We start from the raw sequence: 23021 nt of genomic DNA on the forward strand, positions 1-23021 counted from the left end.
TAATCATATTTTAAGACAGATTTGTAATGTTACTTTTATGTGAGAGATAACATCAGGTTGACATCGTCATCATTTTTCACAGAATATTTATCACAGAATAAATAAAATATGTTTCTCTAATAAAAAATCGCAATCCGCTCAAATATGTATTATTTAATAAAAAAACTGCTTTACTTTCAATGTATTTTATTTGATGTAACGTGAATGGTACTACAATTTCATAACTTCTGTACCACAATTTTATTTCCTACGCAGAGAGACAGGTATTTCACCGATTTAAAATCTAAAATCGTATTTCAAATTTTAAGAAATTATATCATCTAAAAGAATATTGATTTTTTTTTTCACATCATCATGTAACTAATGCCCTTTAATTTCATAAATAAAAAGAAATATAAAATAAAAAAAATTGAAAAAAAAACAGACAAATAGAAATATTGAAAAAAACATATTTAAATTTAAATGAATTATAAAAAGTATTTTTTTATATATAAATATAGTCTTAATAAAATATTGTTTAGAAGTAAGCCAATATTTTATTCTGCGAGACTGCTATCACAGTCGCAATAGTTTGTGATATAAAGAAAATGTCAACAAAATTGATCTAAATTGAAATTTAGTAATCTTGTTAACTTATGTTATTTGTTTTTGTTATCGCCTATAACTTTTTTGACAGTGTTTGTAAAATAAAATGGTAATAAATTATTTTTTTTATTAATTAAAATAATAGTGAATTTTTTGTATGAGAAACTGAGATGACAATGAATTTATTTTTAAATATTTATTTTATATATTTTTACTGCTATACACTATTATGCGGTATTTTATCAATAGGCTAAGATAATATTATTCTACTCGTTCTTTTAATGTATAAATCAAGATTAGCACTAATTATGAGTTAGTCTTCTCATCGGGTTGGACAAAGAAGATGTTATTAGTGAAAACTTAATTTTTTTCTTCCAAAACTTAAGGGACATCGTTATTATCTTTTCAGAAAATCAATTATTTAAAACTAAGACTAATATTTCTCATGGGTCACCATTTAGATTTGATGTCACAAGAAGTATCATGGTTCGTTGCTCTTTGTTAACAATCACTTATTATATGTTTTTATCTAGAAATACATAAAAAACAATAATATATGATATGGTTGACTTTGTTAGGAATCTGTGAGACGAAAATTATTGAATTTTAAGTCAAACTTCGTTTCACAAAATTAATTTATAAGATAAAATTTATATCTCATTTATAAATTATAAAATTGTCTTATTTTTAATCGGATGTGGAATAATAATGAAACTGAGGTGTTGTTTTTATTTGTGGTGGGGGTGGTAGATAGTTTGATACAGATTTCATTGCTTGAAACAAATGAATGAACAAGTGGAGAAAGAGAAGGCCACGTGACATCGCACTGGAGACGAAATTCCCAACAAGTGCAACCTCATAAAATTGGGAACGTGCCTATCCATCAAAAAACCAAAGTGTTGTGTTCTGTGTTGTGTTTCTTGGAATCTCTATCTGTGATCTATCTTACCAGACGAGTCGAATCGAAGGTAACAATGAGTGGAGGGCAAAATTTCAAAAAGCTAAACATTCCCATAATGGAAGTGGGACGAGGCTAAGGTTGAACACATTGTTTTCCCCAAGTGGAAACAGTTCCAACTAAGTGGGCCTCCCTCTTTTGTTTTTTTTTCTCACCCCTTTCCTTCAATTATTCAAGCCCAGGCCCACCAACTTTATTATCCTTAACCATTCCACCTATGTATCCCACCTAACTTATGTTGCTCCATTTCAAAAATCACACACAATCGCCTCCAATTACACTATTTTCCTCCCATTAATCAAATATCTGCTTCTTCTTCTACAATCTTACTTTCCTAAGGGGGCAAAACTTATTCAACAAATCATACATCAAATTATAACTTCCAAGATTAGGTTTTATGCTTAGAACCCAACCAAATTAAATTCACAACTCAAAATTTCTAACCTCTTTTAGGTTTTAACTTTTCAATTTTCCAATCCCTGAGTTAAGTAAACGTTATAAACCATATTTAAGTAATGATTTAAGACTTTTAAAATGGCATTCATTGCAACGTTAAACCTAAACGACCGAACACAGGTTCAAGAGTCACAAGTAAGAATCTAGACTCTATTTCGTTCCCGAAAATAGTAACGTGAGCTATAAGTAGGGGAAACTGTGTCATAATTCTTTGCATTCGGCTCAAACTAAGTATTTTATGCATTCGGAATAATACATATTTCACTGTTTTAAGGAATCGGTGCATACAAAAGGCATTGTCTGTGGCAGCATATAACCTAAAAATAATCTCTGGTTTTTGTTTTGGGGAAGAAAGTGCAAAGAGAACATGTTCCGATTGAAACGTGGTCTTGTTGTTTCCGTGACATTAGGGAGTGCGAATATTTAGGTTTGTGTGTGGTGTGGCTAATGGGTCACGTGTAGTTCCCATATATAGGAATATTAACTTTGCAACCACTATGTAATTTGACAATTTTAGAAAGGCAACCAAGCTACTAGGGAATCCTATGAAATCATAATTATCTGCTTTTGCCATGTCTTTGCTACTACTGCTCCTGCTTGTGTCTCCTTCGTTACTTTTCCCAATTCAAAAATTTAGGATTTGATGATTCATGAGACCACCATCACAATTTGCAAAATCTTTTTCACATTCCTTCCAACAATAAAGACACACAATATGGACCCGCTTCATATATCACCACAACTTTACTCAATCTCATCTTCGTTCACAATATGTTTCAACTCCTCAAATACCACAAAAAACACTTCTTTCAAATTATCTACTAGGAACACCTTCGTAAACACGTATAGGTAGATAAAGTGAGAAGTGTATAGTAGACGGCAATTGGTCAAATATTCAAGAGAAGATGACCAACTCATAGGTCTCATCGATCGTTGACATTAAAAATGATAGATCAGTGAATATCTAGTACAATTAATCATTCTAAATCCACCTTAACATAAATCAGTTAAATAATGATATTAACATAATTGGACTGTAATTAAATTGATGATAAGTAAAAACTCATTAGAAATAGTATAAATAGAATGTGTAGGTAGGATGTTGATTGCATTGATTATTGTATTTAATATCTTTTTGTTTAGATATCTGTCGACTTAAGCATCAAAATGTTTTTTGTATATACACCTGGATATGTACACTCAAAATTGTTTGAAATGACTAAAGCATTCTTTGTATCAGAAAAAAAATAAAGAGACTACTTGAAAACTAAGACATTAATGAGTTAAGAGTATTGTATCGATCCTATAAAAACAAAAAAAATGAAAAAAATGTTATTTATATTTTTTTTTTCATTTTTAAATACAAGTTGATATCGACATGTAAACATATTTAATTTCTTACAAATAAATCTTAAATTATTAAAAGAACATGTTCAGAATTTGCTAGAAGTTATGTACACGTATTAGTATATACATATCACATTTATTATATATAAATGCTAAAATGTTTTCTAAAGTATCTTTCTTAACTTTAATAAGTCGAAGTTGGTTGGGTCGGTTTTGCGAGGATGCAACTAAAGAGGTATAAATTCTTAGTTACAGTAAACAGACATAATTATGTCATCAGGATTTTGTGCAAAAGAATCTTATCATTCATTAATCAACTTTGAATTTCCTCGTCTTAATTTGATTGAACTTACATTTTTGTTGTGGTTAGTTTTAATATGTGGCTGTAAATTCAAACGTGGAGGTTAGGAAAACCTTTTTGCAGTAAATTAAGAGAAAAACTTTTTATTTATCGAATTGGCTAGTTTCAATGGTTCTTAAGAGTTAAGGTTTTTTCCTTCTTTGTTTTGGCTTTAAGTTTTCACGATGAAATGTTCAGGTTTGAGTGCTTTATTACAAGAAATATGCTATTCAGTGACTAAATCGTTGGAATATAAGCAGTTTGTAATACGTGATCAAAATAGTCATTAAATAGTGTTTGTCACACATCAGTGAATGAAAAAGAAATTGGTGCCAATAATTTATATAGTGGTTAAAATAAATTTTAGTAATCAATAAGGTTTGAAGGTTGTTTTTTTTTTTTTTTTGATAAGATAATGGTGAAGTATCGTTTACAAAGTCCAGAAATACTCTTTTGAAACGTGTTTAGCCAAGAGACATCGACTTCTTGAATAGAAAATGCAAATTGTATTATAGTTCGTATTTCCGGAAGTATATTTTGTACATTCGGAAAAAGATATTCCAAAAGTATTATTTATTATATATACCATAAAACTTTAATTTTAATGTATTTTTATATTAAAATTATTTTTTCTATTTTTTTATTATTAATATTGGGTTGATTATTCTATTGTCATCATCACATTTTAGTGGTGAAAAAAAATAAATAGTCATAACAATATTGCAAGAATAATAATTATTATTTCAAAAAATTATGATCCGATTTTAATTTAATTTTATATTATTTTTTAATTTTTATTTTGAATTTTATTATTATTATTTCTAACACAAATTATTATTATTTTTTTAATTAAATATTTCTAACACAAATTTTATATAATATATTTGTCAAAGATATGATTAAAATTTCTTTTTCTACTAATAAAAACAAATAAAATGTTGACTCATTGAAATATGATTATATATTTTTCTTTTTTGTGATATATAGAGCTACTAATTAATATGTTATGATGTTTTTCATAAAGATATTTGATGTAATGGATATATTTTAAGTGTTGTGTCTAATTATTTTATCATACTGAAATATCATTGTTTTAAAGCTTTTTAGAATTTCAAGTCTAATTACAAACGTTAAGTTAATACTATAACTATAAATGTTGTTGCATATGATTTTTTATATGAGAGATATCATGTCACTAAACTTGAGTTAATGAGTTAAATTACGTTCTTAATTCAAATGATTGATTTATAGATTGTGAGACTAATATCGATATGTATGCTAACAAAAAAAAAATTGTTTGTATCATAAATAAAAGATAAGAAGTGTTTATTACCAAGTGGTTTTTGAATTCAACATGATTGTTATTTATTGACATGATGTTTTTTTTTAAATTAAATAATATATTTGTAATGGTTTTGTTTAAGTTAAGACTTATTTTTTTTATCTTCAAATAAAATACTTAGTAGTTCTTATTTGATTATTATAGAATTTGAAATTGTGATATGTAACATATTAAATTAGGTTATGTATATTTAAATTCTGTTAGAAGAATGAGGTTTTTTAATTTTATTGCTAAATTTTTCATCGATTTAAGGTAAAATTGTGAAAATAAAATATTCAAAATGTATAATTGTATAAATCTAAATACATTTTTGAGAATTGGCATTTTGGGTCTGTTGGATTTATTTATGTCTTATTTATTTGATTTGGTGATATAACTGATATGTATAGACAAATATGAATGTGATTTACAATATTTTGGTAAAAAAAACATGATTTAGAGTTTGAAATCTCAATTCGAAGAAAGTATTTCAAAGGTCCAAAGTCATTTATCTCAAATTCATTTGGCAAGTTTAGTGTCTTACATCATTGATTGACATTCATTTGTGAGGGTGAGAGAGTTGATGTTCAGCAAGAACTTTGAATACACTCTCAGCATTACGTCTCAGAGTTACCAAAAGGGCAGTGTTGGGTTTCAGAGTCCCTCAATCCAGGCCCATCAATATTATGACGAAGCCCATCTAACATTTTTTACTTCTAAGGTTAAAGTTTGAAGGTTTTTTAAAATATAAAATTCCAACCTTTATAATTTACAGTTCTCAGATTTTTAAATCTAAAATTCAGGGTTAAAATTTAAATTAATAATTTTCGAATTACGTGGACTCGGACAATTAAGTTTACTAAAATTTAACTACACTTAAAGTCTTGACTTGTAGAATTGTATTTTTTTTTAAAGAATTCAAATTTTCCAGTTCAAAACCCTGGAGTATCCATTTTTTTCTTCAATAAGTCCACTCTCAAGGTTTACAATTATATAAAATCAAATCTTTGTTTTCTAAATAATTGTGGATTTCAGAAAGCAAAATTTTTTATGTTACATATTGCCTAAATAGACCACCCTTGAGTTTAAACGAAAAAAAAAAAAACTACACTTAAATCGGGCTTCGTGTTTGGGCCCCTCCATTTCACATTGGGCTTAGTTCCTAACTTTAAGTGGATCTGGATCGCGCTTTTGGAAGTTGAAGTCTAAAATGTATGAACCTAACATTCTCAGTAATACGAGAACGAAGAAAGCCCGCGGCATTGTTCAGAGTGAATAATTAATTTTTAAAACTCAAGAATATTTTTTTTTTGAGAAAATTACTATATATATATATATATATGCATGAATAAGTATAACTAAAAAACAAAACAAGAGCTTGAAAAATAGAATTATAAAATGGGTGTAACTGCACAGGAGGTAATATCGTCAGACTAGAGAACATTGAACCACATGAAAAAATTACTTTAAAGAATGGTGTGATAAAAATTGAATGAAAATTTTCGTAGAAAATGTTGACACGGAAAGTTGATTGAAGAAGAAGGAAACACGTGAAAGTTGAAGAGTTTTAATCTCGTGGTGGCCAACATCTTAATCAAGAAGGAATTACGAATAACTGATATTTTGACGACACCAGCAAATCAGGCCAAATTTTGTAGGGATATTTAACGATATTTTTTAGAATTATTTTGGTAGACGAAAAAGAAATTGACGGTGGATTTTGTGTGTTTGATATCTGCAGATTGGAGTGAGAACTCTGAAATCTGAATCCCAAAACAAACAAACAAAGCCTCTCTCAATTCCGAATCGAGTCCAACCAAACTCCCAACAAATGGACTCGGTTCTCTTCCACTCCCATCTCCACACTCTCCCTCCGCTTTCCTCCGCCGTTCACCGTCCTCTCTTCCAGCCTCCCACCGCCGCTGCTTTCCCCCGCTCTTCCCCTTTCCGGAGACTCTGTCCCCCGCCGCTTCTCGCCGCCAACACCCTCACCGCTAATTCAGTCTCGGTAACTTTACTTCTTCTTCTTCTTCTTCTTCTCCTTAATTCTTATCCTGTTTGCAAACTGAGCAAAGCATGTTCGTACGATAGTACCGAATTTCCTCTATCAGCTGCGGAACCGTTAGGATTGAAAATATATTAATATTTTAGATTATAATTGACAGATTTAATCATTTGCGTTACGCTCACTTGCTTTAGTTGCGCGGATTTTGGTTAAGAGACTCTGAATTTCATTTTACGGGGCTTTTAATTGTATATTTTTTTTATTATTGTGTTTTTAGCTTGTGGTATAGGGTTAGGCCGCGTGTAGCTATTGTTAATTCTTAAGAGGTGCCTTCTTCGCTGGTGCAGTGATGTAAGAATTTTGAATCTAGTTTCATGCTTTAGCATGAAGAGTCGGAGAATTAGTCTCTTTATATCTGCCTCCTTCATATACAGGAGACCGTTTTGTACCGAGGTGGCAAAATCATGAACGGCTTGATTTTTGTTCGTTTTGGCCTGAAACATTCTCAGTGGTTCACTGTGTATGATGTACCGATTTATCAGAATATTTAAATGTAGAGAGACCACTTTTGACATGGCTTGTGCTTTTTTGACATTACATGCAGCCAAGAAATGGACTGTACACTGTTGGTGACTTTATGACAAGGAAAGAGGACTTATATGTGGTGAAACCCACAACTTCTGTGGATGAAGGTATATTTCATTGTTGTTTCATGTTTTATTTCATGGCAGAATTGTTTTCCATTCTTTTTCTTTTCTATATGTTGTGAAAGGAATAGGGGTTTTATATTTTAATTTCTAAAAGTGTTATTTTGCAACAGCTTTGGATATTCTTGTTGAGAAAAGGATAACTGGTTTTCCTGTGATAGATGATAACTGGAAACTGGTGAGTTTTTTGTAGCCGTTTTCGTTTTTTCTCTTTTACTTGGTTTATGTGTTTAATAAGTTTCTACCATATTTATTACTAAAATCCTTGCAGTTTTCCATTTTCATTTTATTTTATTTTTTTCAAAATGCACTGTTTGACTGTCATATCATGAGAGAAATAAGGTTATGATTTACACACACAACCTTGACATTTACTGCTAAGGTAAAATGTTGAGATCAAGTGGTTACAGTTTCAAGCCAGAGAAATTACCTCTCTCCACACACATAAGGGTTAGGTGGTATAAGTTTGATGGGCGCCTACACCAGACAGCCTTGAGAATTACTTTTTTTTTTCTCCTTTTGAAACCGTTGCTCTTTAAAATATGTCCGTGTCGTAAAAATACAATCCTGAATATATATGCCTTTGCAGTTTGAACAAGGAAATTCCCAAGACTGGTTAATTTTGATTTGAGAATGAAAATATCATTTTTAAAAACCTTTCTAATGTGAAGATAGATAAAACTTTGTTATATATAGGTAGCGTCTCTGGCTGAAATCCAGCTGATGCTGATTTAAACATTTAATAGTGAATCCGAGGATTCTCCACGAACATTTTTTCCCTTTTGACTGTTGTAACTATTTAAAACCATATGCATTCAGCAAGTCTAGTTCAATGCCAGTTATCCTTCGAACAATTGAATCTGATGGCGACAACCTTACAGAATGTATTAGTAATTGATCATGGTTTATTACTTCCGTTCTTTATTTGTATAATGAAATTTGCACGAGTTTAACTTGGCAGAACGTAGCTGTTCTAATTTTCATTGAAACTATTCCTAAAGATTCTTTTATACCCTGCAGGTTGGTGTTGTTTCAGATTATGACTTGTTAGCACTTGACTCTATATCAGGTAAATTATTATTTTTTTAGAAAGAAACATTTCTTTTATCATTGGTTGTTAGTGTGATTTTCACCGCCTTCAAAACTTAACAGCACTCTCATGTCACAGGGTAACAAAAAATATTTTTATGGGTTTTTTATGTGCTTCCATCCTCAAACCCTATTGCTCAGATAAAGTGTTTTTGCTGATTTCAGGTCATGGGCTAAAGGATAACAGCATGTTTCCAGAAGTTGATAGTACTTGGAAAGTATGTTCGAACTTCTTTTTATTATAGTTCATTCATCTTTACCGTGTATCTAATATTGTCTCCATTTCGTGGTGTTAATACTTAAATTACCAAATAAGCGCAGTTTACTAAGCAAAACCAGATATAAAGTATAACTGGGCATTTCTACCAGAATACCAAACAATTTCTTATAGAAAATTTAACAGTTGTGTACTCTATCATGACCCCTTTGAAATATGTATAATAAATAAATGAAATTTGATCAAGTGTGTGTTTGATTTTTAAATGTGTTTGACTTAAATTACACTTAAAATTTAAACAATCTTTTTTTAGTAAAAAAGGCTAATAGTGTGTTTAAGGAAAACAAGCCACTAATCTGTGCATGGAAGGTGAAGGTATGCTAAAGTGCCAACCGCACTTTAGCAGTGGTATGCAGTAACTACAGAGAATTGATTACTAAACTTAATTATACTGGAGAACTCGGCTAGCCTGAAAAGTCTGAACTTAGTGTAAATTAAAAAGGAAGCTGCACCATGGAGAGAGTTATGTTTAAAGATGAATACTAAGCTTGTTGAATATAATTGAACATACATGAGTTGTTTGTTATGAATCACAGATGATTTTGAACTGTACTGAACATACATGTAGCAGTGCCATTCTATATCTCGCACAAATACCCAATTCTACAATTCATTTTTTTTAAATATTTATTCTTTCACCAATTTCATCAACTAAACTGAAAAGTCAGATAAACTGACATCTTTAAATAAACTAAATAGAAAAGCACCAATAGATGCACCCTTTGTTGCTTTGTTTTCATTCTTCTTCTGTTATAGGACCTTTGCACAGACAGACAGACTACTCACTCTATGCTTCTTAATTAGTTATTCAATTTCTTTGTGTCTGTCCATCTAAAATTGAGGCTTCACACAATATGTCGATCACTTTATGTGCTCCTGATTCAGTTTTTTGTTCTGAATTATGAAATAATATACGGTTCTGTTTCTTGGAACTCGGTTGAATGGTTTAGTCAGTTCCTAGTTAGAAGTTATAAATGTTTTTTCAATTCCTATACGTTGTTTAAATATGCTTAAAGCTATTTCTGAACTTGTCTTTGAACTTACTATTTAATATGATTTGTAATTTCATTATTAAAAATAGCTTGACAATTCTATAATACCTCGTCTCATTAAGCATGTGCTACTTGTTTAGATCTGGTATTAATTATCCAAAGACACATACTTCTCTAAGCATGTCTGTTCAGTGTTCATCCCCTTTTCTCCCTCAGTTACCTTATCTATTTGAAGTAGTCTCAACCTACAGGAAATATTTGCGTGGCAATCATGTGAAATATCCCATATAGACAACTAAGTGGCACTGCGGAGTTTAATACGCCCATGGGTATTTCGAAGAGTCATATGTCCAATACGGACAAAGCCTTTCCCTTTTGACTGTTCATGTTTCATATATGGTAATGATTGCATGTGAAGTGGACGGGTTGCATTGCGTGTCGCATTTCAATTGCTACTAGTTAATTCTATTCAGCTAGTTAAATAGAGCTCCATTTTTGCTGATATTGAGCTCTTGCAGACTTTTAACGAGATTCAAAAGCTGCTCAGTAAGACCAACGGAAAATTGATTGGTGAATTGATGACCACTGCCCCTATGGTTGTTCGTGAGACCACGAATCTCGAGGATGCTGCGAGGTTCTTCCATCTCTTTCCCTGTTTAACTTTGTTTTTTAGAATATTTTAAGCCGTCAATAAAAAAGATGACCTTTTTAAATTTCCATTTTAGGTTGTTGCTAGAAACCAAATTTCGACGCCTTCCAGTTGTAGATGCTGAGGGTAGACTGGTAAGATAGTCGTCCAATCTTGTTATATCTGTGTTTGTTTTAACTTGAGTGTTTCTAAACGGTCATTATTAATATCTGAAGGTTGGGATTATCACAAGAGGAAATGTGGTAAGAGCCGCACTGCAAGTGAAACGAGCAAATCAGAATAAAGCATGATAGGATTTAGATGGTCATTCCATTATTTGTTGCTGGATCGAAGTGTTCACAGAAGCTTCGCTTAAATTAAAAATGAAAATTTTGGCTTAGGCATGTATATGTTATTGTTTTGCTATTTACACAGATGTTTGGCAATATTTCAAAAGGGCAATTATTATTCTTAATGATCTCATTGTAATTCATATCGGCCGCCTTGGTGATAATGATGTTGAAAATGTTGTAAAATGGCATAGGAATTTCAACCGGCATTAATCTACCGCCATACTTACCACGTCTGTTAGTAGTTGAGCCGAAGCGATGACTGGTCTTGGTCCGTCACTGTAATAAAACTCATGACTAGATGTTTGATCAGAACAGTTGGCAATAAAAGGTCATCTTGTTCAGAATAGTTGACAATAACAGCTTGGGACCTGTCTTTTGCTTCTCCATTTTATAAAGATCACAACATTATTTTTTCGTATTTATAATATGTGAAAATTTAATGACGACTTCGTTGGTCAATTTGGCCACATTACTGTGGTCTTCGTTCATCCAACTCTACGTTTGTCTTTTCATCCCTCACTGATGAACCCTATATCTTTAATACGAGAGATTAACTTTATCTTAAATTAATTAATTGCTCACTTACGTCAAGCACGATGTAATCCACAGTACCACAGCTATAAAATCCTTAAATAAGGTAAAAGAAAAAAGGCCTCTAATTCTCCGCTAATCATGGACTCATCTTCGGCTACAACTTAAAGGCCCCATAGATCCTAGCGAATCATATATGGAGTACAGCTCAGACTCAAATCAGAAATCCTCCACAAAGATATTTGTTAATGAATGGGGAGGAGCTGTAATTTTGCATTCACATGGAGACATGTCTTTCTCTTATTTTGTGGTTTGTTTCTCGTTTATATATATGTCTTCGATACAATTGTTGTCCGAGATTTGACTAGAATTAGGAGAAAAAAATAAAAAAAAAAATAAAAAATCTTAGACGACAAAACTGATTAACCGACCCCATCATCCATCGTTGTCAAAACAGAGCAGTGGCCACAACGTTTTCCCTTGGCAGTGGCCCATTCCATTTCCCCCTTTCACAACTCAATAATCAGGAAACAGTGTAGAACCAGAAAAATACCTAACTCAATCTTATCACTTTTTAGTAGTTATTATTACTTTAGTGGTTAGCATGGCTCACTCCCTCCTTTTGTACCCAACTGCTGGGCATCGCAGGCCATCCCTGTCCCCTCTCTCCACCTATTTCACTTCCACTGCATCATTCTATTCTTTTTTTCTAAAACATCCCACTCCACTTATAGTATCCCACCTCCACTTTCATTCCATTTTTTCCTAATTTCCGCCGAATTCCTTTCCACACGCCCCAAAACACAATACATTTTTTTCAAACCAAAAACACGAACACAATAACAGTCTACTGGGACTACTTAATTTACATTTAACATAATTTTTACAACGCCAAAATTTCTTCTGTAAAATCTAAAAAAAAAAAAAAAAAAAACTACCCAAAAGAAAGTAGAAGGAAAAAAAGATACAGTACAATAATCCACACCACCCAAGGCTTCATCAACATCACTTTGCCTCAGCCGTCGCAAACCCTCCCCGCCGCACGTTAGCAACGCCACCGAACCCGAAAGCGCGCACCTTTTTTTTTTTTTCCTTCAATTCACATCCCATTCGCAGTCCTCACTCTCGGGTTCGGGCATCTTGTTCAGGTCAACCGCGAAATCCCCGGACCCACCTCCGTCTCCGCGCGAGAGAAGCTCCGGCGGCGGCGGCGCCACGTGGTGGTGGTGCAGGGATGCTTGGAGAGCATCAACTCTGGCACCGACCTCGGTGGCCTTCTTCCTGATAGAGGCAGCTGACATGTCGCAACCGGCTACAAGGGCGGCGGCGCCCTCTCCGACAAGAAGGTCCGGAAAGTTGAGGCGCGCGGAGGGTCCCCTGAGGTAAAAGACGGCGGTGTCGTAAGCACGTGCGGCGGCGACAGGGGTGGAATAGGAACCTAGCCAAATCCTGGAACGCTTGTTGGGTTCCCTAATTTCCGCGACCCACTTGCCCCACTTCCTCATCCTTATTCCTTTGTATCTTCTCTCTCCGTCCACCGCCACCGCCACGCCGCTTCGCTTCCTTGTGGGCTCTCTCTCTCCTCCTGTTCTTCCTTGAGGCTCCATCTCTCTCTTCTCTTCTCTTCTCTTGTGTGGCCTTGTGTTCTTGGGTTGGTGTGGTTGAAATGGAGATCAGAGAGAGAGAGAGGGAATCTGGTCCATGAGGAATGAAAATCTAAGGAGTATGCGAGACGAAAGGGTTATAAGGGTGAGAGGTTGAAGCACCAAGGTTGTCATCTCTGTAAGCCTCCACGTTGCTATATGGTTGGTTGGTTCCTTTGAACCCTCTCTTCTCTTTTCTTTTTTAATGCCACCCAATTCAATTACCATTTTTTTTTCATTATTAACTCATCTTTCTTTTTCCCTATTTCTATTTTTATTATTAATTCACCGACAAAATCACTCACTCCACCCCCTCTCTCTCAATACACTTTTTTATTTTTTACATCTTTCCTTTCATCAATCTCAAATTCTTTATATAGTTTCAGAAAATAAAAGTAAACTTCTTTAAATAATAGATTATAATTAGATAAAACTATAATTATTTATCATACATGATTTATTATTAAAAATCTTCGAAACATAAATGCTTACCCACGTTATCATTCTGTTTTATATCCATTTGTTCATATTATACAAAATTTCTTTTAAGCGGCAAAAAGGTTTAAATATGATATCTATAACTAATGCGATTATATTTATCTAAAATGTGTAGATCCAATCTTATTAGGATAAATTTGCGAAGTAAGTTGAAAGAAATGGTAAACAAAAAAAATGATAAATTTAATATACAAGTAAGAAAAAATAGAATATAAATGAAATACCAAATGCATTATAAAATAAAAGTTATCAGTGATCCTAAAATATAAAGTAAAAGGTAAAAGTTAAAATATTTTCAATAAATTTGAACCACTATACTGAAAAAGTTATATGATTTTTTGACACATGTAACATATTTCCCTTTTTCCCTTTGTTTACAAGTTTATGAAAGCAAATTATATGTTTTCGTTATTGTGAAAAAAAAAAAAAAAAGTGTTGTTGGGGAAAGACATGATTCTATTCGACCATAACTAGGTGTGTGTTAGTGGTACAATAATAGTCTCTCTTTGGATAAGCGGTGGTGGACTTCAACCCACATTTAAAGCAATCAAACATAATAATGGTAATTGGTGTTTCCAAAAGTTAACTACAAAATTATTTCTTTTTTAATTTAGTTTTATAATTTACTAAAATAAGCTTTTTCAATTTTAAAGAGATAATAATATTAATACACCCGGATATTCTAAGAATAATATTGTCAACATTCCAATGCTGATGATAATATATTTAAAATTAAAATGCAGTTTTATGGTAATATATTTAAGTTTTCATATTAAACTTAAGAGTTTATTTATCAAAAAAATATAAATTGATTGTATTTAAAATCTGTTTCTATCATAATTTTTGTTGGGAACTCTAGAATTAAATTTGATTATGGGGTTGATGATATCAGGTGTATGATGGTGATAATGGTTGATTGTGTCGTTTGCGGGTTAATGAAATGAGAGAGTTTCAAAGATATTTAGCAAGGAAAAAGGAAAATAATTATTTATTTTGAATTATATAATATTTTGTTTCATTTTCGTTATTATCCGATAATTTTATATTTTTTTAATTAATAATTCTGAGTGGGCAGAAGGTAGGTCGGTGGTCGGTGGATAGATACCGTTAACAATTGACTTTCCCTCCACGCAATTACGATTGGATCAAATTTCCATTTTACCCTTTTGGAAAGTGTTGTTTTTACAATCACACGCAGGGGTATTATCGGAATGTTAATATTTTTATGGCCCACAATGTTAAGTTGGTGCCCTGCTAATTATATTAATGGGCGGCTTAATTGCCTATTAATAATTTGTTTTCTGTGTTTAATTATTAAATAAAATCTAATTCTTGTTTGGAGTATTATTTTAATAGGAAATACAGGTGTAATTTTCCTCAATTGGAATTGTCATGGCACTTTTTTATTTCACAAATAAATATAGTGATGTATTAACTTATATAAACTTTATGTATATTAGTATAAACTAGTTCATTTAATAATATCTATAATAAATTTAATTTTCAATGTAATCTTTAAGCAGAAGAAAATAAAGAAAATAAATAATTGTTTACTTGTGGTACACAACTCAATTGAAACAATAATTTAGCATAAAAAACGGACACGAATAACAAGTACTACACAATTATTATTGTTATTATAATACTTTTTGAAAGTGATTTTCTCCTCCTTCTTCCTAAACTGTCTTGTACTATAGTATCTATCAATTATTCTGATACTAAAAACACATCATTTTAACATGCGGATTTAACTCACGTAACTAATACGTACGTTATATAAAATATTTTTTAAATTTATTAGTATTTAAAATAAATTTAAATGTACATGAATAAAAGTATATTTTTAATTGTGATATGAGGTGTGTTCATATATTATATATATATACATATTTATTTATTTATTTTATGAAGAAATATTATGTTGAAATATTTAAATTATACATTGAATTGAGAATTTTAAAGAAGATATCCGAGTTTTATTTATATCGAACTTATATGGAGAAAAATATTAGAAAATGGAACTTGAAGAAGATTCTAACAATTTAGTATACAATTTAGAATAAAAAAGTAGTTAGTGGAGAATGAGATTTCACCTTATCATAATTAGTAAATATATTATTCTTGTTATGTAAGTAGTGTAACATAGGTATAAATCTTTGGTTAATTAAAAGTATGTCTATTCCAGAAGTATAATTAACTATAAGCTACAACAATGCCTGTAATTTATATAAATGAATTGTAAAAGTATATGTACATGAATTAATATATGTTCAAGAAGAAAATTTGAACAATAATAAACTAAAACTGGAAAATGTTTTTGTTTTATATATATATATATATATATTATTGTTTGGTTTTATTTTTATTATTATATAAATATTATGAATATTCCTATGCTGATAATATACGTAAGATTCAAATTTAGTTTTATGATAATATATCTAAGTTTTCATATTAAATTTAAGAGTATATTTATAAAAATAAAAAAATAACATAGGTGAGTGTATTTAGAATATGTTTCTGTAGTAACTTTTATTTGGGATTTCTAGAATTAAATATAATAATAATAATAATAATAATAATAAAAGAAATTATTCACATCCAACATAAATACTTCGTCTGATTTTTTTTAAATAAAAAGGAATGATTATTCATTTTATTTTATTTATCCATTACAGTTTAAATAATATTAATTAATATTATTTTCAGTACGTTTTGTTGCATATACTTAAATAATTTAAAAAAATAGGAGTTACGGCGTAAATATATCATTAAAAATATTGCACTAAATGCAAAATTTACTCTTTAATTATGTAATGATTGACCGAGGTGTAATGATTAACAAAATACAATTATGTCAAGAGGTTCGGCTCGGTTGAATAATGTGAACATATACTGTATCGCACGTACTAAATTCTCACAACAACAAAAAAAAAAACACTCAAATTATAATATTTCTCTAATAATTCTTAAACGTTTTAAATGATAATTACATAACAATGCATGTGATATATTATAAATATAAGATAGATAACAATGAGTGATATCACAAATAATTTTTATAGAAAATGGAATATTGGCTGTATCATTAAAGCTGTGTATTATCTTTCAAAGTGAAGAAACACTTTTTTTTTTTCATCAATGAATTAATAATGTATATAAAGGCAATAGGTGAGGTGTTTCGTTTTATATACTTCTGTTGTTAATATAAATTGGAAAAGAAGCGTATAAGTTGGGGATGTTGGTTATAACGCTTTTAAGCAATGTTTGTGTACATAACACGACATTATTCAGAAACGGAAACATTATATATATATATATATATATATATATATATATATATATATATATATATATATATATATATATATATATATATATATATATATATATATATGATACTATCGACGCTAAATAATAACTTTGATGAGAGCAAAGATCCAAGAGGTTTTAATTATTTTTTCTAGGCACCATCAACTCAAACTCACCAAAATAATTATAAAATTAATACAACTTTAGCTACGAGACGTTTTAATTATTTTTTCTAGATTTTTTTCTTCTTTGATCTATGTTTTTCTTTGTTTTTATTGGTTTTTGATAATGAGACTCCAACATTGTTCTAATTTAGAGGGCATTGAATATTTACTACATAAATTTGAACATAGAAAATATAAGTTGTACCATGTGTTTGTAAAAAATATTTTTGATAATAATAATCGATAAACAATGTTATAATACGATATTTTCATCAGAAAATGCTTTCAACAACGATTAAAAAATATTTTTAACAACTATTTTTTATATATTTATAACAGTTGTCAATTAAAATACTTATAACACATTAGTGATCTACGAGGGTGTGATGACAAGGGAATAGCACAATTACAAATATGAGTTTTTTTAAGTCTTCATCAATATTTTTGTTTAAGTGGAAAATGATAAAGGCAATTAGAGAATGGTGACAACACAAGTGACACATAACACAAACATATAACAATACAAAAAACGATTTTATGACTAACCATCGTTGTTTTTCACTTTAAGAATTTTAAACTATGGTTTCTTCACTTTCATTTTTTATTTTAAGATTTTTTAATAACCATTTCATGAAAAATTATCGCTATTTCCCTTGATTTTTGACTTTTAATGATGGTTGCCCCATAAGCATTGTTAAAAAACTTCGTTTTATTTATAAATTTATCACTGTGTCTTCTTTTACATGATGATTTCTAGCTTGTCATTAATGTTAGTGAATCTTTTACATTTGTAACATATTGAAACAAAATCATATATAATATGCACAATAACCCCTGGTGCTTTCTGTAATTTGTATTTACTTTTTTGCTGATAAAAAATAAATGCACAATAACATAAATAGTTTTATTTAATAGATTTATAATAAATAAGTCATAACATTTCTTTATAAGAATATCATACTTAATGTAAATTCAATTTTTATAATTAATTCAACTATACTTTTGGTAATAAAGTGACCAACTTATATAATTTCATCTCTTTAAAAAAACATTTGTATATATATTTTGTTAATTGTTCATTTATGTTAGTTTCATTTTTAAGAAATGAGAAAAAAATAGAGTTGCATTTCTTATACAAGATCTCGTCGTTAAGTTTTATAAATCAAGAAATGGACTTTATAAACAACATTTTTCTGACAATTAGTCATAGTTAAAATTGATGGATATTTGGCACTATAATACTGAAAAAATTCAACAAATTACCAAAATTTATATTTCTTAATAAATTACTTCGTTGATTATAAAAATATAAAACTAAAAGACAAATAAATCAAATTAAGAAGGTTCTAAAAATAGGACGACTTATATCGAAGTGTAAAATATGAAACTGGTCCATTTCATATTTAATATTGCATTTAAACCAAACTATATGATATTTATATTTAATTAGATGGAATTTTGTATGAAAATATTACCAAATTCAATCATTAATATATCTGAGAATCCTGTTATGAAATAAAGTGAATAATAGAGAGAATAATAGATAATAGAGAAGAGAAGAAACAATAGAGAATAAAGAATAAGGAGCAACTCATTTTGTGTATTATTATTGATAGGAAGAGTCATATTTATAGATACAATATGTAATCTATAAAAAAAACAAATCAACTTAGTTAATACAAATATTTACCATAAAGAGTAATGAATCATATAAGTAAATGTATCAAATCAATGGACAATCATTAATTCATAACACTCCTCCTGGAGTGTCCATTGATAAAGAATGTGCCTCGTTAAAACCTTACTAGGAAAAACCCTTTGGGATAAAAAAACCTAGTGAAGGAAAAAGAGTACAACATTCTGTATTCTTTAATACAATATTGTTCATCACATATTCTATTTCTCCCTCTTATGTAAACTCACATCATTAAGGTGACAGAGTCCGAATTTGTGAGTCATTTGCTCAAAAGTTTTTCTTGGCAAAAACTTTACAAATAGACTTGTCATATTTGCAGATGAACGAATTTTTGGATATCTATATCATCTTTTCAATTGAACAATACACTATTGTCTTCATATATGGTTGTTGATTCCATCTTTCTCGGGGATAGTCACAAGTTTCTTGCACATGTTGAATTAGAAACCTTAACCAAACATATTCACAACTTTCCTCGTAATTTTGTATGATTAGACGATGTTGCTACTATGGTTTGTTTCATATACCTTCATGAAACCATTGTGCTACCACATGTGAACAAACATCTTATTTGGGATCAACCATTGTGACATTGTAAGAATATGTAAAATAACATGCATATCCATAACCCATTGGTCTGAATCTGAATCATTTGGATGGAATAAGCTCATATTCGTAGTACCCTTAAAGTAACGAAGTATATGTTTTACTCCAAACCATTTTCTTCTTGTAGTTGAAGAACTATATCTTGCTTAACAAATTTATAGCAAATGCAATATTAGATCGAGTATAATTCACAAGATACATTAGTGTTTCTATGACACTAAGATATGGTGCTTCTAGACCAAGAAGATCTTCATCATTTTCTTGAGGTCTAAGAAGAGTCTTTATCAACATCTAACGACCTCACAACTATTGGAGTGCATAATGAACATGACTTGTCCATTTAGAACATTTTAAGCACCTTAATCATATAAGCCTCTTGATGTATAAAAATACTTTTATTTAAATACTCAATTTCTAATTTCAAACAAGACTTTGCCCTTCAAAGATCATTCATCTCAAATTCTTTCAATTGCCTTGTGAGTTCATTAGTAGTTTCAACGATGTTTATGTCATCTACATAAACAATAATTATGAAAAATTGATTTTCTAATATTTTCATATAAATACAAGGACAAAAAGGATTATTTCCATATCCTTATTTCAATAAGAACTCAATAAGATGGTTATACCACACACATCCTTGCTTTAATCAATAAAAGAGCATGTTCAATTTTATTGAATAACCCTCTTTAGAATTTTATTGAATAAAAGAGCGTGTTCAAAAGAACCGTACGAATAGGTTGTAACATCATCCATTAGATGTAAATGCAAACCTTGTTGTGCAACTAGGATAATCGAATATTGCAACGTTGTTGCATCCAATACTAGTGAATATGTTTTTTCACAAATCAATACAAGGTTTTGTGAACAACCTTGAGCAACCAATTGTGCTTTGTATCTAACAATTTCATCATTCTTAATTTGATTTTTGCGCAAACATCATGTACCCAACGGGTTTCACAACTTCAGGTGTGCGAACTATACGTCCAAAAACCTTTCGTTTAGTAAGCAAATACAATTATGCTTCTTTGCATATTTTCATTTTGGCCAATCTTTTCTTCACCAACAATCTTCAATGATCATTGCTTATTGATCTTCATTGTCATTCGTAGCATTCATCGCTATGTTATAAGTAAAAGTTTCGACAATGTTAACTTCATTTTGGTTCCATATTATATGATTGATGACATAATTTATTGAGATCTCATCATTTTCAACCTTTTCAGGTACCTGAGGTTCTTCTAGAACCGAACCATTAATTATGTCAAATGAATCTTTTTGGGATTTCAACCTTTTCGATTAGGTCATTTTCCATATTAGCTCCCTTTCTCATTCAAAAGTTTTTATCTTTGGAACCAATAGGTCTACCACGCTTCAAATGTGTCCACATGAGTTTTTCAACCTTTTTTTTTTGCATCATAATAACTGATCATGTCTAACAAGGCAATCATTTTGATTTGTAAACTTCTAGTTTATCATGACATGCATTTCAATTGTACTAATAAACTTGTAATATAAACTATAAGAGAATGTTGATAATTTCTCCAATACACTTTCTTTTTCAACTCAATCATAGAGATATAAAGATATTTCATATCTTTTTCATTATTTGTCTCAATTTAATATCCATTTAGATAAATATCATTGAAACTTAATAAGTTTATATTCAACTTCTTAGTACAAGTATAATAGCTCTTCTAGAGTCTTCAAATATATTTGTAATACTATAAATAATACTAACATCGATGTCTCACATTATCAAACAAGAGAAAAATTTATTACTCTTAGAATTGTATAAGTTGTTGCACTATCAATAAGACACATATCTTTTGGTACTAGTGCAAACATTCGTTTTTCATATAAACGTAAATATCAATATAAGATTTTTCTTTTAACACTCTCATGATCAATGAGGTGATCAATGCTTCCATTTGCTTTAGCAAAGAAAATAACAATATCAAGATGAGTAACATCCATATGGCCATAATTAGAATCACCATCTTCATAAGCAAAGTGTGTTTCTATGTTCTTCTCATTATTTGTAAGATGCTTTGGTGTACAATAAGTACAACTCAAATGGCCTTTACCACCATAATGATAATATATACTTTTATCTTTTTGTCAATATTTTCACATTTTCCTTTTCCTTTTTTTTCACATTATTGTGCCACTTCTGGTGACAAAATGTGTCTTTGAAATTTTCTTTATAACCATGTCCATAATAAAGATCACGATCACGATCATGAAAATATAAATAAAATGTTACTGCATTCACTTTTGGGAATGGAGCAGAACCAATTTGGACCAGTTTCATGATTTTCTATCAAAAGCTCATTGCTTTTTTCAGTCATACAAAGACATGAAATAAATTCATAATATTGATTGTTGCATTCACTTCTGGGAATGAAGCAGATTAGGCGGATCTCATGATTTTTCATCAAAATGTGTCTTTGAAATTTTCTTTATAACCATGTCCATAATAAAGATCACGATCACGATCATGAAAATATAAATAAAATGTTGCTGCATTCACTTCTGGGAATGGAGCAGAACCAATTTGGACCAGTTTCATGATTTTCTATCAAAACCTCATTGCTTTTTTCAGCCATACAAAGACATGAAATAAATTCATAATATTGATTGCTACATTCACTTCTGGGAATGGAGCAGATTAGGCGGATCTCATGATTTTTCATCAAAAGCTTTATTGCTTTGTCCAGCCAGCCATACATAGGCATGAAATAAATTCATAATATTTGTGAATCCTTTTTCACAGTATTTTTGTCGCATGAGCAAATTAGTTGCTTAGATGCTTTATTTCTTTATTTAATGATATCCAATTATCCATTGCATCTAAATGTATTTCAACATTTAAAATCCAATATAAGGAATTCTTCCTTGCAATATCAAGGGTCACAAATCCAAATTTTGCAACATTTCGCGTGTTTAGAACTAACACATAAAATAATAATATTAATAATAATAATCATCATCAAAATAATAATATTAATAATAATCATCGTCATAATAAAAATAAATAATAAGACGAAGATGAAAATTGATAAGGTCAAACAATTCTTATCACAAGAGGAATATAAGGTAAAATTATAAATTGAGAAAGAATTAGAAAGAGCCTGGATTGAGACACGCAGAGCACTGTCCTTGGAGAGAAAAAACTTCCACTAGTCCTCAATTGGAGCATCGTGCTGATAACGTGTTATGAAATAAAGTGAATAATAGAGAGAATAATAGATAATAAAGAAGAAACAATAGAGAATAAAGAATAGGGAGCAACTCATTTTGTGTATTATTATTGATAGGAAGAGTTCTATTTATAGATACAATATGTAATCCATAAACAAATCAACTTAGTTAATACAAATATTTACCACCATAAAAAATAATGAATCATATGCGTAAATGTATCAAATCAATGGACAATCATTAATTCATAACACAACCCTAATATCGAAAGAATTATTTATTTAAAAGGTTCTTTAAAAGTGAAGTGAT

General features: G+C 30.0%; 1 protein-coding gene and 1 pseudogene across 1 annotated transcript; one reads left to right on the top strand and one right to left on the bottom strand.

Annotated features, from left to right (window-relative positions):
• The first annotated feature begins 6469 nt into the window (after positions 1–6469).
• Positions 6470–11198, top strand: LEJ2 (Cystathionine beta-synthase (CBS) family protein). The gene is made up of 9 exons (XM_028057796.2): positions 6470–6661; positions 6749–7015; positions 7617–7704; positions 7833–7897; positions 8740–8788; positions 8974–9026; positions 10596–10711; positions 10803–10860; positions 10942–11198. Exons 2-9 carry the CDS (start codon positions 6839–6841, stop codon positions 11014–11016), a joined length of 681 nt encoding a protein of 226 aa, XP_027913597.1. The 5' UTR covers positions 6470–6661; positions 6749–6838; the 3' UTR covers positions 11017–11198.
• A 1239-nt stretch (positions 11199–12437) lies between these two features.
• On the bottom strand, positions 12438–13395 carry LOC114173416 (ethylene-responsive transcription factor ERF011 pseudogene; annotated as a pseudogene).
• Positions 13396–23021: the final 9626 nt, after the last annotated feature.

The sequence above is a fragment of the Vigna unguiculata genome, chromosome 2 (assembly GCF_037176805.1).
Source record: "Vigna unguiculata cultivar grain cowpea cultivar isolate G323 ecotype 2 chromosome 2, ASM3717680v1, whole genome shotgun sequence".
NCBI classification, from domain to species: domain Eukaryota; kingdom Viridiplantae; phylum Streptophyta; class Magnoliopsida; order Fabales; family Fabaceae; genus Vigna; species Vigna unguiculata.

Bases quoted from the DNA above. Each gene is read 5' to 3' on its own strand.
- LEJ2 (XM_028057796.2), top strand. From the start codon at position 6,839: ATGGACTCGGTTCTCTTCCACTCCCATCTCCACACTCTCCCTCCGCTT. The intron at 8,789-8,973 runs GTAAATTATTAT...TGCTGATTTCAG, and splicing joins AGCACTTGACTCTATATCAG to GTCATGGGCTAAAGGATAAC. The intron at 9,027-10,595 runs GTATGTTCGAAC...GAGCTCTTGCAG, and splicing joins AAGTTGATAGTACTTGGAAA to ACTTTTAACGAGATTCAAAA.